Source organism: Mus pahari, chromosome 3 (assembly GCF_900095145.1).
Source record: "Mus pahari chromosome 3, PAHARI_EIJ_v1.1, whole genome shotgun sequence".
Classification (NCBI taxonomy): Eukaryota; Metazoa; Chordata; class Mammalia; order Rodentia; family Muridae; genus Mus; species Mus pahari.
Window position 1 is genome coordinate 21048956 of NC_034592.1, and position 19887 is coordinate 21068842.

Sequence of the window (19887 nt, forward strand, 5' to 3'; positions counted from 1 at the left end):
AGAGAGAGAGTGGGAGAGAGAGAGAGAGAGAGAGAGAGAGAGAGAGAGAGAGAGAGAGAGTCACTGGGGATGACCCCAAATTCACTCAGCAGGTGACTGGCTAAGTACATACATACAAGGGTGAGGATGCACTCCACAAAGCCACAGACTAACCCCCTCCCCATGCCACGCATGGGAACCCTCTGAGCTGTCGGCCAGAGGGGACTGCTCTACAGCTCACTGCTGTTGCTGAAAGACTTGGAGGAACCCAGCGAGAGCTGAGTGGAAGCTTCTCCCTGGGGACCAGCCCTCAGACAGACAAAAGTGCTAACGTGGGCTGCCAGGGAGAAGCAATCAAATGCCTACTCAGCCGGGAGGCCTGGAAAATACCACAGGGGACAGGATGGCAAAATGCACCCGCGGGCAGCAGTGGCACCTGCACCTTACAGGTGACCAAACCTCCTAGTCAAACTTTAGGCCTGCCCAAATGAGGAAACTCATGCCTGTGGCTGGTGAGGCCATGGACCCTAGAAAGGAATGTACTGTTGCCAGTGACAATCATTTCCAGCAGCGTTCTAAATCCTTCCCCTTAGGCCCACAGATAAGCGTGGCTCTCACTCTTCATCCACAAAGCTTCTTTTCACAGAAGACAGAACCATTACAGAAGCCACAACTGGCCAAAATGCAGAGGCCATCTGACTGTGGGGTGCCCAGGCCCAGCTGATAAACATATAGAACCTGTACCCTAAAGATTCGAGGAACACTGTAGACGGCATGGGGGGGGGGTGATGGGAGGGGGGGGACTGTCAAAGGAAGTGAGCCAGGATGCTAGCTACAAGATAGCTGTCCCTGTTAAACCTCAACAATGTGGCTGCTCAGACAAGACCTGCCCAGTGATACCACAGCTCACACCCCAACGCAGACAGGGAAAACCTCACACGGTTCCAACACCAGAGGAAGAGCGATCAGCAACGAGTGACTGCAGAAAGATGGAGAGCCCTGATAGGTTATAATCCTATGTTGTCAGCCTATCCATGTGGTCATCCCTAAACACAAGCCGAACCAGCAATGCTCAATGGACTCAGGAGGGCGTGAGGGTGTGAGTCTGTCTGTCTGTCTGTCTGTCTGTCTGACTCTCTCTCCGTGTGTGTGTGTGTGTGTGTGTGTGTGTGTAATTGTAGAGGTCATGAAGTTGAAAGGGAGAGGGAGTGTAGTGATAGAAATACAGTATTCTTGTATAAAACTCTTGAAAAAGTTTTGTTTTGTTTTTTAAAGGCAGGGAATGCGGCTAGCAGAAGGAATGGGCTGCAGACTGCATTTTGGCCACCTGTGGCTTCTGACACAGTCTCTATCTGCTAGCAGCAAAAGACGCGTCTTTGATGAAGGGAGGGCTACACTTATCCGTGGGTGTGCAGGAGCGGGGAGCAGGTTTCAGAGCTGTGATTGCGGCTTGCTGGTGTAACGCTGGTTAGATGTGTGTGTCTGAGGTAGGCAGCAGGGGATATTCACTCTTTACTTCACATGTTTCTGAGTTTGTATTTTTATGCGTGTGCATGTGTCTGTTGGGAAAACACCAAATATTGAAAGGTTGATGCCTGGACAGGAAGAGATGGCTCAGTTGGGAAAGCGTCCGCCACGCAGGCATGAGGAGCTAGATTCAGATCACAAGCGCCCACGGAAAGGCCAGTGTAAGCCTAGTGGTGTGAGAGATCCTGGAGCTCACTGGCAAAGCCTAACCTAGCTCAATCAGTGAGCTCCAGGCTCAGTGCAAGATGCTGCCTCAAAAAGTGAGGTGCAGAGAAAATCAAGGAAGATCCCCGACCCCATAATGATCTCCAAATGGGAGGAGTCCTGAGTCTGCTTCAAATGGCGCCATGCCAGCGAGGTCCTCTTCAGTGGGAGAGGGGGATTAACACTGGCCTGTGGCATGACTCGTGGGTGTGTGCCTGTGGTCAGCAGAATGTGGCAGTGTGAACCAACCGCCCTCACACTTTGGAAGGCATCTTTTATGCCTTTAGAAATGCCATTCAAGCCACCTACTAGGTTCTTTAACAAATTTAAAAGTTTCTTTGTAGCTGCAGCCACTGCATGTGTGCTGACAGTACGGCATGGCACAGGGTAAACTGGCTGTCTGCTGACAGCCACACCCCTGCCTTACTGTGCCCTGTCTTTTGGAGTTTCTTTGTTTTGCGCAGAAATGGTCTCAAGCCAGTGTGAGCTCTGAAAAAAACTTTGGATGGCAGCTGGGGCCTTGGAAGAATATACAGGGGCTTATAGCAGCCTACTGGATCAATCACACTCGGTCCACGAGGTAGGGAGATTTGCTTTCCCAAATACTTTGCCTTCCTGGCCGATAATAAAGCTGTTGAAAGAACACAGGGTGAAGACCACCTAGCAGAGGCAGCCACGTAATTCGGTGCAGTTCAAGACATGACCAGTAGATGGTGCAAAGGGACCACATATTTCTGTGGCTGCAACTCACCCATCATCAAATCAGTTCACATTCCTAAGCACAAGGAATGCTTTCCAAAAGCAGAAAGGAGGGAACCACTGGGCTGGATCCGAGCACTTTGCTGTGATAAAGTTGGGACGCTGCCATTTCATTATGAATGCAACCCTACCTGGCCTTCCTCCAGCAGACCCGGCTCCCCAGCCCACGCTAACCTCATGCATTTGAAGAGGCCCTAACAAAGTGGACATCTAAAAGTTGAATTTGAAAATTCTTTTAACCTCATGCTGCCAAATGTGGTTCCATTAATTTCACCTCTGAGTCGTGACGTAAATGCTATCGGGATCAGCCCCAAGCTAAATAAGCAATAAGCCCCATTTTTCAACACACAAACACATAAAGATGTCAGCTCAAACTGTTTACTAATTAACACTTAAAAAGACACAAATTAGATATGCGTGGCTAAGAGCAATTATAATCAAGACGAATTCCTCTAGTCATTTGGGAACTGGAAAAAAAAAAAGCCTAATTGCTGGAACCAATGTTTTAAAAACTGAAATCACGCCAGTTAGCAAATATGTTCATTTAAAGAGTATCTCACGTGACTACACTCCTGAGGCCTGACTACAAACTCGAGAACAAGGATAATATTTAGGGATAAAATTAAAATTTTAAGCTCTCTTAGATTTATAACTTCTTCATTAAATATGTCTGCAAACAGCAGCCCATAAAAACCTGTAGCAATTAAGTGGTTAAATGAGCTGCCTCCCTTGTCAATTTTAAGGGGTGATTAATATTAGATGGTCCCTCTGCTAATGAGACTCTCCTTCTTCAGCTTCCAAGTCCTCTGAAAATGGAGGCTGTCTGTTCCACCAGGAAGCAAGGTAGGGTACTGAGAGAGCGGCTAGCCGCAGCCCCATGTACCCCGTGAAGGGTTCTGAGTGAGCCTGTTCACAGGGAATCTGCAGAGACTGGCTTCCCTCACCGGGCTCTCTCAGTCAGGGGTCGTTACTTCTGATTTAAAGGGTCTGTGTCTGATGAGCCTTCAACCCCTGTATCTCGGCCCAGGAGCCCTGGGATGGAGGCCCATGGCGGCACAGGTAGGTGGAAGGAAACAGAGGACGGAGACAGCCAGGGCACACCCATGCTGGCTGCGACAGGGAATCCATCAGACGGAGAAATGGGACAACTGCTTACAAGGGAAATAAAGAGCCGCAGAGATGGGGAATATTTACATGCCCATCTGCTCAGTCAGGGAAGATGCTTCATCATGGACCGCGGTGCAATTGCACTTTTTCCTCAATGGAGCAGCTTGTGCTGGGGTGGGGTGGGGTGGGCAGTGTGGCTTTGTGGGGACAGTAGCAAGAAAACAAGAAGGAAGACATACTGTGTCAGGCCAGAAAACTTTGCTGTGACTCCTTGGTCACTTCCCATGGCTAGGAGGGACAGCAAAAATCACTCTATTGCCTTGACCCAATTACAGGTATCCTGTGAGGCCTCTGAAGATGGCAGACAGGAATGTGTGACCGAGCTGAGAGCGCGCCAGCATCCGGGCTGAGTTACTTCACTAATCATGGCTTCACTCGTTTCCCACCACCCACGTCTCAGTGTGCACCTGAATGCTGTGGTTTTTGTGTTTTCCAGGACCCCGCCCCGTGCCACCAGGCTGCCTGATCTGATGGTAGGTGCTTGAAGCACCACCTTTCCTGGATGTCTTCCTGTGTGCCACTCTGCCAACATGCTCTGGTTATGTGAGAGCAGAGGCACTTGAAGGTCTCTGCCAGCTGGGAGGTGCCCAATAGTGACACTACGCTATGGGGCTCTGTCCCGTGGGGCCTGTGCTCCAGCTGGGGTGGGGAGGCAAAGGGACTCCTAACTCTGAGGTCTGGGTGTGGGTGCAGAGATGAGATGATCGCTGGGTCCCTGCTGGCTTCTAACAAGCTTTAGGCTCAGAGAGAGACCCTGGCTCAAAAGAATGAAGTGGGAAGTGAGAGAGGAGGACCCCTGGAGCCATCTGCTGGCAGCCTTGTCTGCCCCCCCCCCCAGGGCCTGCACAGCCCTCTGTGAGTTCAAGACCAGTTAGAGTTATATACTGAGACCCTGACTCAAACCACAAAACAACTATGGGTAGGTGTGGCATCTAACACAGGCAGACTAGGGACCTGCATCCTGTCTATGACATCATGTCACTTAGACCGGCACATGGTACTTGACCACAGACATGTGCACTGCACACCTGTGTCCTGCATCATGTGACCTACACCATCAACACATGGTACCTGGCCATGGACACACAGATTCTGCAGTGTCCCGTCCATGACACCACATCACCTTCACCAACACATCCACAGGGAACCTGTGGAACTTGTAGTAGTCTGAGTGCTGATTGGCTGGCCATGCTGCCAGTCAGGCAAGCTATTTCTTTTGTGTTCCCTGCCTACCGGGATGAACCTTGCACTCTTCCTTGAACGTGTACATTGCCCGTGCAGCACCAGGGGACTCGGTGTATGTCCAGGTTGTGGTGGCACCTGCACCAGGCAGGTGTCCTTGCTGGCAGCTGGCATGAGCTTTTGGTGCAGCCACTTGTCTGAGGTCATTTCTATCCATTCCTGGGCTGACAGGCCAGTGCCTCCATGGCAGGCCTGCTGGGGAAGGTAGGTGGCAGACAGAGTTAGACTGAGCTTCAGAAAATCCCCATGACTAGGTGGGGTGTCGGGAGCGCATGCTCTGTGAAGTGGTTGGAATAAAATGGCCACCACAGGCTTGCATAGTTGAATGCTTGGTCCCTAGTTGGTGGAGAGTTTGGGAAGGATGAGGAGGCGTGGCCTCGTTAGAGGAGGTGTGTCACTAGGGGTGGGCACTGGTTTCAAAAGCCCAAGCGGGCCTAGTCTTACTCTGCCATGAGATTATGGATCAGAGGGCGCACTCAGCTACTGCTCCAGTGCCATGCCTGCCCGCCTGCCTACCACCATGCTTCCTGCTGTGGCATTTACAGACTGACCCTCAGAAACGTAAACCAGCCTTCTATGAATGCTTTCTTCTATAAGTTGCCTTGGTCATGGCGTCTCTTCACAGCCATACAATGATTAAGATACTGAGCCTAATGTTGGACGGACAGACTGACTAGCTGCCCTCCAGTTGTGCCCCGTAGGCAGGTGGCAGGGAATAGCCCTATCGGGCCCCTTTTGCTCTTTGTGTTTTCCCAGGAGCCACCTGCTGACAGTTTAGTTAGGGCCAGGGACGCTGCTGTTCACTCACCCTCAGTTCAGGTTCCTGTGCAGGGTGGCTATTCACCTTGCTCCCCACTGTGGGAAGGAGCCAGGGGCAGGGTCTTAGGAGATGCTCAGGTCTTTAGCCTGTGCCCCAAAGTCAAAGGTGGTTATTTGGGTCAGTAAGACGGCTAACTGGGGAAAGAGGCTTGTCGCCAAGCGTGAAAACCTGAGTTCTATTCCTGGAGCTCACATGATGGAGGGAGACGACAGACAACAAGCAAGTTGTCTTCTGACCCCACACACTGTGTCAGGCGCCCACTGCCACAAAACAAATAGATAAAAAACTAGAGGTAATCCCTTACCTTAAGGATTCTTTTTGTTTAGTTTAGGGGCTGTGGTTTAGCAAGTGTAACACAAACAGCAAGCAGAACACATTTCTAACAGGCCTTGGACTTCTTCACCAAGGCAGCCAGGCCCCCAGGGAATGAAAAAGAGAGAAACAGATGTCCGACCCAGGCAGCACCGTGCCAACTGGGGACACTTGCTCTAAGGGACGACACTCTCCCACCTTCCCTCATCCCCCATAAAGCACCTTTAGTGTAACTCAGCAAATGCAGGCCGGCCTTCTTACCACGACTAATAGTGAGAAACAGAACAAGGCTCTGACAACTCCAATGGCGTCCCTCAGCTGCAGACCTGGACGGGCAGACACTGCCTCCTGCCCCAGCCCCAGGGAGAGATGGATGGTGGGGATGGTGATGCTATGCATCTGCAGGCTCAGGCCCTGCTGCAAACCCAGCTGTCTCCGCAGAGCCCTGCTGGCACTCCCATTCCTACGCCACCTGACAGAGAAGGCTCAGAAAAGCCCACCGGCCCAGGAGCTCCTTCCAGAGCTGTCCCCAGCACCTGATGGTGTGTCTAAGAAGAAGCCACACCCCAACTCAGAGTGCCGAGGTGAAGAAAATACACCATACGGACATGCTTGGCTAGGGGCCAGCCCCTGGAGTAGAGGGAGAGATTTGGTGTTGACATCAGATGCCCTGGCCTGACAATGGGGTTTATCTACTCGCTGCATCCAGAACCCAGGTGGACGGGCCTTCGAGTCCGCACTATTTCTATCAGCCGGGAGAGGCTCCTTTTGAGGGACTTGGAGCCACAGGATAGGACTAGGCCCTAATCTTGCCTCATATAAAAGAGGAAGAAGGTTACTTGGTCACACAGGTGAGAACAAGACAGCCCCAAATTCTAGGGTTGTGCCCACAGTAAGTGCTTAAGAAAAAGATGCTGCTACCAAGGGCCAAGGTGGCAAGGGCAGGGGTAGACAGGAGGGGAGGTATGCCATTGCTCCTTTCTCAAGCATCCAACCCCACTGGTGGGTACCTGTTGCCTCCAGAGTTTCCCACCTGTCCACACGGCACCGGCTGGCACCTTTGAGATGGCTTCCCCCATTACCCCAGCACAGACTGGGGTAGCTGCCTGGGTTGGACCGCCAGGCTGCTCCAATGTCTGTCTATGTGACCCTGCTCTATCTACCTCTGCACCTGGAGCAGGCCACCCTCTCAAAGCCGCCCCTGGTCCCACGGGCTTCTTCCCTAGAGGAGGTCTGCTGGGTTCCTGGCACGCTCTTCTTGAGCAGATGGACTGCAGATCCATTTTAAGGGTAGATGGAAAATTCTGCACACCAAATTTCTAGCATCGTGGCCAGCCATTTCTGCTGTTGCCAGCAAGCAAACAAACAAAACTGTAGGTGACAATCAGGTTTTTATGATTTACGGAGAATCAAAGACAAAGGGGGAGGTTTTCGTCTTGTTTTTGCTTTGACAGGTTTAGAAATTTGTTGTACTGCATTGATTCAATTTTCCTTGATTCCAGCCATCTTTCAATAATGCAGCCTGCTTCTGCTGGCTGGGTACATACGAGAAAACCCCAAGGAACCACAGATATTGAAATGGTTCTGCCATTTCCATCTTTGAGACAAATGTTCCTCTCTGAGGAGCTGTGGTGGCAGCACGTGACTGTGGCAATCTTCTCTGCACAGAGAGGATGTGCAGACTGACGCTGGCCTCTGAACAAGCCCGGCAAGGCCCCCATGAGACCCGCTGTCCCAGGCCAATCTCCTTGCACCTTTCTTTGGGACCCTGATCCTGGTGTCTTTCTTATGATGCCCAGATGCCATCAAACCAGCTGGACAAATGGGGGTCTGGCTAAGTGTGAGGGACCTAGGATACGCTTCTGGATCATAAAGAGGTTTGACTAAATCTCTGAGACGGTTCTGGTGGCAAATGATGAGACAGAGAAGGCACTAGTCATAGTCTATGTCAAGAGATGGGTGCATGCAATGTGACTCAGAGTTTTTCCCGCAGAAGGACTCTTGCACCCATCTTTTCTAGAACAGAGCCCTGATGGACAGACAGGGACCCTAGAGGAGTGAGCAGAGCCCCGCGTCCATCATACTTACCTCCTTTTCAATTTCCGCCAGAGACTTGATGGTGATTCCCAAGAGATCAAAGGGCTGCATCTGAAAATACAGAGCAAGTTGCCCTTTTTAATGGCTGAGAATGCCCCCCCTTGCTTTTATGACCCTTGTGAAGTCCAAGCTGTCTTACATTCCCACCCCCTCCCACAGAAATGGTATTGTGATGTTCAGTCGTTACGGGGTCCAGGGGGGAACCACAAAGACATGGTGAGCTAAATCTTCATATAGTAAGACTGCTTTGTCACATATCCACAGCATTGGGGGGTCAGCCTGGGGGATGAGGGGGTCATGGCCTCCTGGAAGGTGTGCCTTGGCCAATTACCTCATCCTGTCTTCTGCTACAAAAGAGAAAGTGAGTGAGATTTCTGCTTCTGTGATGGAGTATGGGGCTGGAAGTGTCTAAATCAGCGGCCACCTTGACTGCCGTCTCTACAGAACAGTATCAGGTCTAAGGAGTTCCAGGGGTCTGCAGTATACAGGGAAGCATCAGGTGGACTCCAAATCTTAGTAGTGATGGAGAAGGGGACCCCTGTCCATCAGGTCAAAGGCGGCGAATGGGACAGTTTTGCACATTAGTGGGGCTCTGCAATCCTATGGACAGTGGGACATTTCTTGGTAAATACACAGGCAGTTGGATCCAGAGAAGCCTGTGAGACAGGAGCCTCCCTGTCGGTGAGGCTGCAGGCTCCTTCCGGTGTACCAGCTCTGGATTTCCTAGGCGTAGCAAGAGCCAGGCTCTCTGCAGAGCCCTGCAGAACCCAGGGGCTGGGATCAAAGCGCTGTGGTGGATGTAGGGCTGGTGTCTGCACAGGGCCAGGGGTCCTGTGTGGGGGGAGGGAGAGGCTGGAGAGTGGCTCTGGAGTCCAAACTGGCTGCCTCATGGTATATGATAGGTCAATCTTTGTCTGTCTGTCTGTCTGTCTGTATGTCTGTCTGTCAGACTGCCTGCCTGCCTGTTAGCTATCTGTGAGTGTGAGGGCGACGCTCAGGAGCTGGGTCTCTTGCCACCATGCGGAGGCAGGTTTCTCTCGGTTTTTTTTTGCTATGCTTTGCACTCCAGGCCAGCAGGCTATGGCTCCCATCTCTTAGGGGTGCTAGGGTTACACACGAATGCCACTCTATCCAGCCTTTTTCCGTGGATCCCTGGGACAGAATTCCAGTGATTGGACTTGTGCCACAGGCTTTTTATGTGCTGAGGCATCTGGACACCCCATCACCTTTTCTTTGAAAGCCTGTTAAAGTGGCCTGGGCAGGCCCTTCTGGCCTGGCTGCAGGGGGATTAAGCAGAGAAGTGCTTGGAAGAGCTTAACGCTGGGCTTGGCCTGCATCCGGGGGCCTTGAGCGCTCTCGCTGAATTGGCAGCAACATATTTGTGAGGGCGAACTTGGGACTGGGCCACCGAATTAGACCCTGAGCTCCTGGGGCTGTGCTACCAGTAGCCACAAAACAGTTTGGCTGCGCTGAAGATGCCAGCCTGCGTGGTGTGAGGACGGGGCTGCCTGCCCGCCTGGCCCAGGAGCCAGCAGAGGTCCAGCTGTTGCATCATTAGGCTCTAACTATTCCACTAAACTTTCTCAACTGGAGCTGGTGAGCAGGGCAGAGCAGCCTCTCCTAGGGAGCACGGGGGAGAGTGCCAGCGTCTCCATGGCAACACAGCCAAGTGGCTCCGCTGAAGTTCCTCAGGCTTCCTGTGTCACGTCAGGAGCATTTTTCAAGATTAAGCGCTTACCAGAAGGGTTCAGAGGAGGCCTATTATATTTCATAAAAATGGAAACGACAGAGCAGGTTGGATCGCCAGCCGGGTGGTTTTAAACTGGGTCCAAGAAAAACACTGAAGGGGTCTTTAGCTGGGCCAAGCTAGGGCCGTGGTGTTTACTGATGCCTCAAAGCAATCTTCTGCAGGAAGGATAAAAGCCAGAGACAAGTTTAGTGACCCAGTGCGCCTCAGGCTTGCACAGCTGAGAGAGGAGTGAAGGGTGTCCTGAGGACCAGGCACCATCGGAGGCGACTCCGGGAGGGGATGTCGCTCAGGACAGGGCCCTGGCTGTGGCAGGCACGCTTGTGGTCTGGCTACTGGCCTCTGCTCTTGGCTGGCTTACCCAACCCTCTGCCATTCAGGAGGGCTCAGGGCTCAACCTGGGCAGTGAGCACAGACAGAGGCATTGGTCCTCCATGCCATAGTGGAACATGCAGTGTGCACATAGAATACAGTAATGACAGTGGGAACTACGGCCAACTCCATCACCATGAAGAAAAACCAAGGCCACATGTGGTGGCACAGCTCTAGGAAGGAGATCCCTGAGTCCAATGACAGCCTGATCTGTATAGTGAGTGCCAGGCCAGCCAGAGCGCTGTCTCAAGGAAAACTCATTAAGCCTGGGTGGTGCAGGTTTTAATCTTAGCTCTCAGGAGGCAGAGGCAGGTGCATCTCTGCAAGGACAAGGCTGGCTTGGTGCACAAAGCTAGGCCAGCAGGGCTGCATTGTGAGGCCTAGTCTCAAACAACCAGCCGGCCAGCTAGACATAGCTAAGTGTAGCTCATGTACACGGAAGCTGCAGGATTTCAGGCTGGGGTGGGAGAGGAGGAGGGGGTCATACATAAAACTTACACTTTCTGGAATGCAGGAAAACTTCTCTGAAATCATAAAAGGCACACCATCCATTGCTGCAAGAGAAGAGAGGAGAGGAAGGCACTCAAGACACTGTTGCTGTCCAAGAACCTAAGACGTCAGCACAGAGGACCCGTGAGCACCGGGCTGGAGGCAGCTGCTACCCAGGCCACGTGGCTGGAGCTGGAGTGGGACAGGACAGGGTGTCCCCTGTTCCCAGTGACTACATCCGACCCAGGGATGTAGATGCCTGCGCGAATCCTCTGAGTATAGGCAGTCAGTCAGGGTACACCAAGGGCTGGTGTGGAAGCCCTTTCCTACCCTGGGTTGGGAGTCTGACCTATATCGTAAATGGTGACAGCAGGAAGAAGTGGTGCATGGGTGGGAGGAAGCTGGCAGAGGCACGTTCTTTGTTCCTTCTCTAGGCTGAGCCACAGATCTGGGTGGTATTGGGTGCTCATTGGTCTCCATGGAAAGACAAGTAGTTTGGCGTCAGATGGCTAGGCCTGAGTCCTGGCCCGGCCTTGCAGTGAGCGTCTGAAGTCATGTATAAAAGAAGTTGGCCTAATGGCCGGGAGGTGTGCGCTGAGTCTGCAGGGAACGTGCCCAGGGCCTGGAAGAGTGAGCTCAGTGTGTATGTGGGCGGGGGTGGGGGGTGGGGACGGACTACAGCATGTGCTCACAGTCACTGATTCTTTGTCATGGCTTCAGGGCTGAACTAAGACTTGCCCCCGTGCTTAGTTTCCACAGGACACGAGGAAGGACGTGGACCAAGCAGCCTATGAGAGAAGTGCGGAGCCTGGGGAGCCTTGTAATCCGCCTGTGTCTCGATCTCCACCGTCAAGCTGCTGACAGTATTGCCACAGAGGAGGAACATGTGATGCAGACCCTCACAGTGTCACCCGTGAACAGAGAACCCAGCTGACTGAGCTGAGGCAAAATTCAGCCGACAGATCTGGCCCTGAGTGCAGGGACCAGGAGGCAGGACGAGGGTGTTTTGTTGCAGACTGTGATTTTGGAGTGGACATTGCCACCCCCCCAAATGTTTCCTAAAATGAAGACATCCCTGGTATTCAAATGCTGGGGCCAGCTTCCGGGGCTGGGGAAGAGGAAAAGTCGAAGTGGAAAAAAGATCGCGGGAGGAAGGGGTGAAATCCAGTCCAGTGTCTGCTGTGATGGGCTGCATATGTATGCTAGGCTGTGTCCATAATGACCACAGGGAAGAGGGCTGGCCTGCACTCCGGGCCCTCTCTCTGCGGGCCACTTCCTGTGTGAGCCTTCCACCTGTGGCAGGGGCCATCTCCCACTGCAGCTGGGCCCTAGAACCCAGAAGAGACGGCTAATGTCACATGGTTTATGATATTAACACAGGAAGGAGGACCCACATTGCAACATCTTAGCGCCACCTGAGAACCTGCCACAACACATGTAGTCCCACCAATGAAGAGTCCTTGGAAAGCCACAAGCTTATCAGAGAGGGAGGCCAGGCAAGTCCCATCAACACGCAGAGAGAGGCCACAGCAGCCTGCCACTGACCATCCAACGTGAGCTCTAAGCTTCTGTTCACTCCACACAGCGTTTGCATGCTATGGCCTCAAATGCTTGCAGGGCCTCTCGCCACTTCTGATCGTTTTCTGAGATGACCAAGCAGAGTTCCAGGGTTTGGAGCCTCCCGAGGTCAATCAGGCAGCAAGGAGTACCTTGGAAGCCTTGACTTATGGACAACAGAATTTCCCCTACACCTGGGTAAGGGAGCGTGCAGGTTACTGCCGCTGCCCCTGTGCAGAGTGAATGGAGCTTCTCTGTACCAACTTCTACAGTGAAGTCCTCGCCTGCAGCCTTACAGGAGTTCTGCATCCTTCTAGCTGACAGAGGGGGGAGTGTTTCATGTTGTAAGAAACATAAGGCTGCACAATGGTGGCCACCAGGATGGTGGTGGTGGCAGACATACTCCTGTCTGCACTGGTGGCAGAGATGGAAGTCCCTTGTGCCTGGTCCTGACTGCAAGGAGCCCATTTGGTAAAGTGACTGAGGTGGGGACTTACAATAGGAGGCTGGGCAGTCACACACAGCTCACATGCTCTACAGGACAGATCTTAGCCCATCGGCTACAGGGGAGAGGCTCAAGAAGAAGAGCACAGGGCTCCCAACAGCACAGGACACCCTGAAGCAGAGGTGACCTCCAGGCCATACAAACTGGCTAATGGCCAAGTTTCATTATAAAAATCTTGTATGTGTGTGTGTGTGTGTGTGTGTGTGTGTGTGTTAAGAGCACTAGCTTCTCTTGTAGAGGACACTGTGTCCCATTTCCAGATGATAGCTCATAACAATCTAACTCCAGTTCCAGAGGACAGACACCCTCTTTTGGCTTCCACGAATACTGTATGTATGTGGTTCAGAGACAGGCATGCAGGCAAAACGCACATACACATAAAATAGAGAAAACTTTTTAAAAAGTCTCGTAGAGGTTACTGAGATGGCTCAGTGGGTAAAGGTGCTTGCTGGACAAATTCGACAACTTGAGTTTGAGCCCCACAAACACACGAAGGCAGGAGGAGGGAAATGACACCACAAAGTTGTCAGCGGGCTTCTACAAGTGGCATAGTCCCTTCCATATGGCACTAGAGAAGCAGATTAAGCAACTGCTGTGGAGTGGGTCAGGACACCACCCAATGTTGGAGAAGAAACACGTGGGACATTTAAGTGAAGTGTCGGTGGGGACCTAGTGAATGCTTGCTTATTGGCTAACAGTGAAGGGCTCAGAATGCTAGCATTTGGGCTACACCAGAGCATGGGATTTACCAGGGTCCATCAACACCTCAAGGTTTAGGTCCAGCTGAGCAGGATGAATGGAAGATGTATAGAGTAGCAAAGGAGAACTGGCTTACTGTTGGTGGACACATCACAGTGATTTGACTACTACTGACCATGAGAGGAGCCCCTCTCAAGGCCACAGCATGGCCACAGGATCTGGTGCCACTTGGTCTGCTCTGACCTTGAGAGTGACACCTCGTGCTATCATGGTATTCTCTCATGATCATTCGGAGAGCCTTGAAGAGAGGGAGGACATCACAGGACACAAAACTAACCCCATAAGGAAATGGAGGGGCCGAGTCAGGTCCGCTGCTCCAGGAGGTGGGACCCTGCCCAGCAAGCCAGCTCTGCATTTGAGACATGGGAAACAGGCAGAGTGGGCTCCTGTCTAGATAAGAGAAGGCCTGAGGTGGGCGAAGGCCCATATCTGCTAGGAAGCTGCAGCTATAGGGAAAAGGGCTGCCCAGACCGATCATAGTTCAGGGGCCCCACTGTCTTCTTAGGCAGATGCATAGGGCAGAGCCAACAGGCAGAGCTGTTTGCCTGCTGGGAGACTGGGTAGGGTCTCGGCATTGCAGTATTTAGCCATAGGAGATAAGGTCCCTTCTGATTCAACAGCATCCACTCCTAGGAGCCTTAACTGATGGCCTTCCATATATGAAACTATTCAGAGGTTTGACAAGCATAATCCTTAAAAGGATGGCACCCACTTTTCATGTGATCCCCAAGACTGCTCATAAATCATCTCTGTCCTCCTCTCCTGGGGAGCCCTGTTCCCCACTGCCTCTCTCCTTCCCCAGTCCGGGCTGTATGTTTCTCTCACCACTATTCTAAGCTGAGGTGTGGATGGCTGCCCTAGCTGCCAGGCTCTCACTGATCCTCCTCAGGCTCACACACTGCTGGAGGACACGGCTCGCAGGGTCACCGCATCCTCCAACCAGCAAGAGCTAGGGCATGGCTTCTCTCCTGGATCCTGTCTGAACCGTGCACAGTCATGATGCAGAATCAGGAATGACACCGGAACAGGCATTGGCCCTTTCTTCAGGTAGGGCTCCCAGGGTGACTTTACAAAGGCAAAGAAGAAAGGTGGAGGGCCCACAGTCCTACCAAGGGCTCTTCCACAGAAGAGAAGGAAGAAAGCCCGTGTTCCTTCCCAGTACAAAGCAGCAGACTTGCTCCATTCTGCTCAACCTTCCCAACTGCAGCCTCTATTCACCGAAGTCAGGCACTGAGTTCTGGGGCACGAAGGAGCTGGGTTCAGGCTTACAGCCTGGCCTGTGGTGGAAGGATGGGCTGGGAGCTCAGAAGCGAGCTCCCTTCTTGGTCCCTTCACAGTTCAGTAGATGGAGGCTGTCCATGCCAGGGCTACCACACCTCTGAGCCTGTCTGTAAAATGGGCATACTACAGTAGTTCATGAAGTCTCCTGTACATCAACAGACATGACATTTGACAACAGTCAGGGGTCTGGCACATGGGGAGACCGCCCTGGTATGGTGGCTCTGACTAGAAACTATGTCCCTTCAGTGTATGGCTGCAGCTTTTGTCTTTTTACTTAAAGCAAAAGACGGTGGCAGTTTTAGCCAACAATGCTGATCCATGGATTGGAGCAACAAGGAGCAGCTGAAAGTGAGGATGTGCCGAGGGCTCCGTAGCACAATTAGCATTCTCCTAAACAAACGAGCTTCAACAGAGCTGTAATTAAGCAGGCCTGTAATTAAGTATATGCCCTTTATCATAACGATCATGCTTAAAAATGGCATGAAGCACGGAACTGTGTTATTAATGCTGTAATCCCAGACTGAAGAGCGAGTACATAGAAATCTGCATGTCAGGCCTGTCACCGCGAGTGTTTGTAAAATACATTAAAGAAAGAAGCCCCCAAACAATGAGCTCGTTCAACTGTTCTTTTTACAACCAGGCAGCACAAGTCAAGAGGACTGTGAATGCTTACAGATCCCAAGGTTTAAACAAATAAAGCTGTAATCTGCTGTGTGCCCCACCCCCGCTGGAAAGTGGCTGTGAAGCTGGTCTAGGGCTTTGTCTTCTCCCTCCCTTCAGCTGACCCAGATCTCGTCTTTGCTGCTCTTGGGGAAGCTTTTCAATTCACAGGCTGTATCTGCTTGGACATCACCCCACCCTCCCATGTCCCTCCCCAGGTCTTGCTCCTTCCCTCTGTGTGGAAACTATCCTTTCACTTTCCAAAGCAACCCTGAAGACTCCTTTGATGTCCCATCATGCCTCGGGGTATGCCTCCTTGACATCTCCACAAGCAGAAGGGACAAGGAAGGATTTCATCTTAGCATGCTTGATAAAATAGAGTTGTGAAAATATAAACTTTAAAACAAGATCCCGTTCCCAGCACTTGGGTTATTAGCTGCTAACAGTCACTGTGTCGGGTGAGCCCAGGTACCCTCAGAAGGGATGGTGAACTGGCTCACTGGCAGGAAGTCATTGCCAGAGTGAAATTTAAATGCAGTGGAGTGGTGGGAGTTAGATATTGGGCTCGGGGCTTGGAGCAGTAGATAGCCTGTACCCCACTCCTTCTCTCCTCTTCTGTGGTGTTTCCAAAGTCCTTTGCAATTTGGGATGGGAAAGGTGCCAACTACCCAATGTCTCAAGGCTATTTCTCAAAACTCATTTGCAAACCAAAACACAGGGAGGGCATCCTGTTCTCTGGGTGACTCACTTTGGGGATATCTTTGGAAGATGTTTGTAGACGCCTCCGGAGCTGTCTGCTCAGACACTCCAATTGAGTTTACACAAGGCCAATGACTTCCTTCTAGATCCCCAAAGCAATTTGTTTTGCCATGTTATTCATAAGCCAAAAGGAGCAATTTATCAGCCACAGCCGGAGACTCCGAAGCCCCACGCACAAGAGGACGGAGGAAGGAGTGTGGGTGCAGGAGTCAGCCGCACATGCCGAGGTGCCAGCTTGTTAGCCATGTGGCCTTGGTAAGTCACCTAGCCCTGAGTCAGAGTTTCATCTGCCCCAGGATACGTAAGCCCCCCTATTTGCAATGCTGGGCAGGCATGTGAGACAACAGACATGAGTGAGCTGAGCACAGCAGTCTTACCACAGCCACTCATGCAGGATTTTCAGATATAAAGCAATGCCTGTTTTTTTCGGGGAATGATTCAGGTCACAACCTCCTGCCACATAACTGCTGTGATCAGGACAGAGGCCGACCTGTCTGAGCCTTTCTTTCAGCTGTAAAAGAAAAAGATAACGTTTGGGCTACTCAAGATGCAATGAGCTAAAAACAACTTCTGCGGTGGCTAGGGGTGGTAGGTAATCTGCAGAGGAAAGGCCCTCCACAGACTCCAGGCACCCACGGTAAACCATCTGCCCCACAGGTCCTAACCTGAAGGCACGGAAGCAGTGCCTTTTCTGGTGTGACGCACAGGGTACCCAACACTGTCCTTCTTGGCATCTGATCTGAGTGTCAGGGGAAGCTTGATCCAGAATGGAGGTTCTGGTAAGGTCTAGTACCGTGTAGGTACAGGAGTTAGATATGAGACGACTGAAGAAAACCAAGGCTGAGTCTCCCAGCTGACAGAATGCTGTTGTGGTGGAATGTCCTCAAAGCTGCAGCTAGGACTGTGCTATGCTCCTCCACAGGCACTAATGAAGGGTCTGCATGCTCGAGAGACCTGGCACCATTAAAATACCATTTGCATTGTGGTTTTGACCTCAAGTCTGGTCCCATGGGCTTTCCTAGAGGATCATGGGAAGAAATGCCATGAAAGGAAAATCTGGTCCATCCTGAGTTGGGAAGGAAAAGGGTCACTATCACCTCATGAATATGCCACCTCATAAATATTTCTAAAACCTTAAACTCATACCATAGAATGCACTAGGCTACACTCCATGTTGGGGGCAGTTCACACTGTCTGATTGCTGGCTTTGCTCTGCTAAATGAACTGCTTAAAATATCTGTGTTTTGACTGACTTCTTTCCTTCAAGAAGACAAGAACTAAGGACATTCCCTACCCTGAATGAATTCAGCTGTTCGATGTGCCTTGGAAAAGAGCCTTAATGGGCTGGGAGGACTGCTCAGTGGTACAGGGCTTGCTCAAGCATGTGCAAGGCTCTGGCTTCCACCCCAGCACCACAGACAGAAGCAGAAACAAAAACAAAACTGTTGTAAAGAAGTTGGAGGTTAAACTACAGGTGCCTCCGGGTCTGTTAAGCACAGGCCATCTGGACCTAACATGTACACAATCATCTCTAGATCCCATCTCTATGCAAAACGTTTGACACTGTCACTTTAATTGAGGGGCAATTCCTTTCTACATCCCAAGTACCAAGAGGCTTCAGGCCCCTGCTTTGAGCAGCCACTCCTCTAATGCAGACACCTGGTTAGGTGAGGGAGGTTCTTAGAGAGGTCTGAGCCCAGGAAGGGCAGGAGGGCATGTCCTATATCCAGAGGGGACTAGAAACCTGGCTAAAACAGCTACGCTCCTCCATGGGGAAAGCCTTTTAACTTTATAACTCTGTCATGGCTTCACTCACAAGACCACTTGCATTTGGCTTAAGGTGAAGACAGTTGTCTCAGGATCAGGTCCATGGAGTAACTGGGGGGGGGGGGAAGCTCCGTGGTCAGGAGGAGGTCCTGGGGACCTTGCTCACACCTGCTGCCCCAAGATGGAATTCTGAAGCCTGTTGGTGAGCTGGTGAGCTGGAGATGAAGCAGGGAGCCAGACTGTGCAGAAAGAAGAGCAGAATCTGGGCCCAGGGAGGCCCACTCCCGAGTTCTCAGTGTGTGTGTGGGGGTCTCCTCTACCCATGTCACTGTTACTGGAGTCAACCAGCTTCCTGTAGACAGACACCCGAGGAGGAAGATGCACCTTTCCTTCCAGGGCCCCTTTTCATTTTAACACCAGCACAATTTTAAATTGTACTTTTAAAAAATGTCTCAATAGATGACTCTGTTTTCCAAGGAATCCATTCCTAAAGGCTCGCTAAGCTAAAATATTCTGATGTTCCTAGCTCCAACCCCAAGGCATGGGTTTGCAAGGGCCTTGGGCTCATCACTGTTTTCTGTGCATTTACACCTGTCTTCATGTGTAAAGAAATATACGTGTGTGTGTGTGTGTGTGTGTGTGTGTGCGCGCGCACATGCGATTGCTCACTCGCTCATGCACACGCACGCGCATGCTAATGAACCCAGAACCACAGCATAAGTGTTCTGCTTTCCCCTTAGCCGTGGAACTTGCCATTAGAAGGCAAAGCTCTAACTAAGACTGGGTCTGGGGCAGAGACCTACAGCCAGCTCCCCACGCACCCTGACTTCCTCCCAAACGGCTGCTAGAAGAGTCATACAAAGGCTGTGGGCTGGAGAGAGTGGGGATGGTCTCAGCCTTCGAGATGGGACATTCCCAACTATCCAGTCTAGCCAGGATGACCAGTCAGAAGAACCACCTAGGGGACTATCCTGGCTAGTCTTTGACACATTAGAGTGTCAAGGTGAAGAAGAACCTGCAATGGAACAATGCCTCCATCAGATGGTCTGTAGGCAAGTCTATTAATATTTCCTTTTTTATTGAAAAATAATTTTATACAGTATATGCTGATCATGTTTTCCCCTTCCCTGTAGAGCACTTTTTTAATTAATCACTGATGAGAAAGAGCCCCAGGTTACTGTGAGTGGGGCCATACCTGGATAGGTAGTCCTGGGTGCTGTAAGGAAGCAGGCTGAGCACGCTATGGGAAGACGCTGGTAAGCAGCACCCCTCACAGCCTCTGCTTCAGCTCCTGCTCCAGGTTCCAGCCTGACTCCCTTCAATCATGGACTGTGATACGGAAGCAGAAGATGAAAGAGACCCTTTCCTCTCGTGTTGCTTTCTTACACCAATACCAACCCTAAGGTAGCCATGGTACCAGGTTTGTGGGGTATGCTGCTACAGAGCTGACCATATGTTTGGAAGGACCGAGGCGGCACTGGAACTCTGGGCTGGAAAAGCCATTAAGTGAAAAGCTTAATGAGCTCTTGTGGGGACTTGGAAACACAACACAGACAGTGGAGCAGGGCCGGGCCTGTGCACGCGCAGAGGGAAGTCAGGACTCTACCCATGAGGAAGAAGACTCTGCTGTCCTGGTCAGCGGGCTGTGACTAACAGGAGACCAGAACCACTACAGTGGAGCCTTTGGTTTGCTGGTACAATTATATTGGTCATGTGGAGCTGAAGAGTAAGCTGTGACTAAGAAGGGAACAGCATCGCTGAGGCAAAACCTTCTGGGGCCGGAGGGGCCGAGGTTGCATCTCATGCTGGCAGCAGAGCTTGGTCATGTCTGCATCACTTCCGGTGATAGTGGCTTCCAAGGCATGAAGAGGCCATTGAGAGCAG

The 19887-nt window shown here is 51.6% G+C and overlaps 1 protein-coding gene across 3 annotated transcripts in view; it reads right to left on the minus strand.

The window, feature by feature from the left end:
• Mvb12b (multivesicular body subunit 12B) overlaps window positions 1-19887 on the minus strand; it is a 154258-nt gene that overhangs the window by 14062 nt on the left and 120309 nt on the right. For all 3 annotated transcript variants that reach the window (XM_029536207.1, XM_021192647.2, XM_029536206.1), the window contains exons 8-9: window positions 10725-10780; window positions 8099-8158 (exon numbers count right to left, since the gene is read on the minus strand). In XM_029536207.1, coding sequence (XP_029392067.1) covers window positions 8099-8158; window positions 10725-10780 — 116 coding nt within the window. The remainder of the gene's footprint in view (window positions 1-8098; window positions 8159-10724; window positions 10781-19887) is intronic.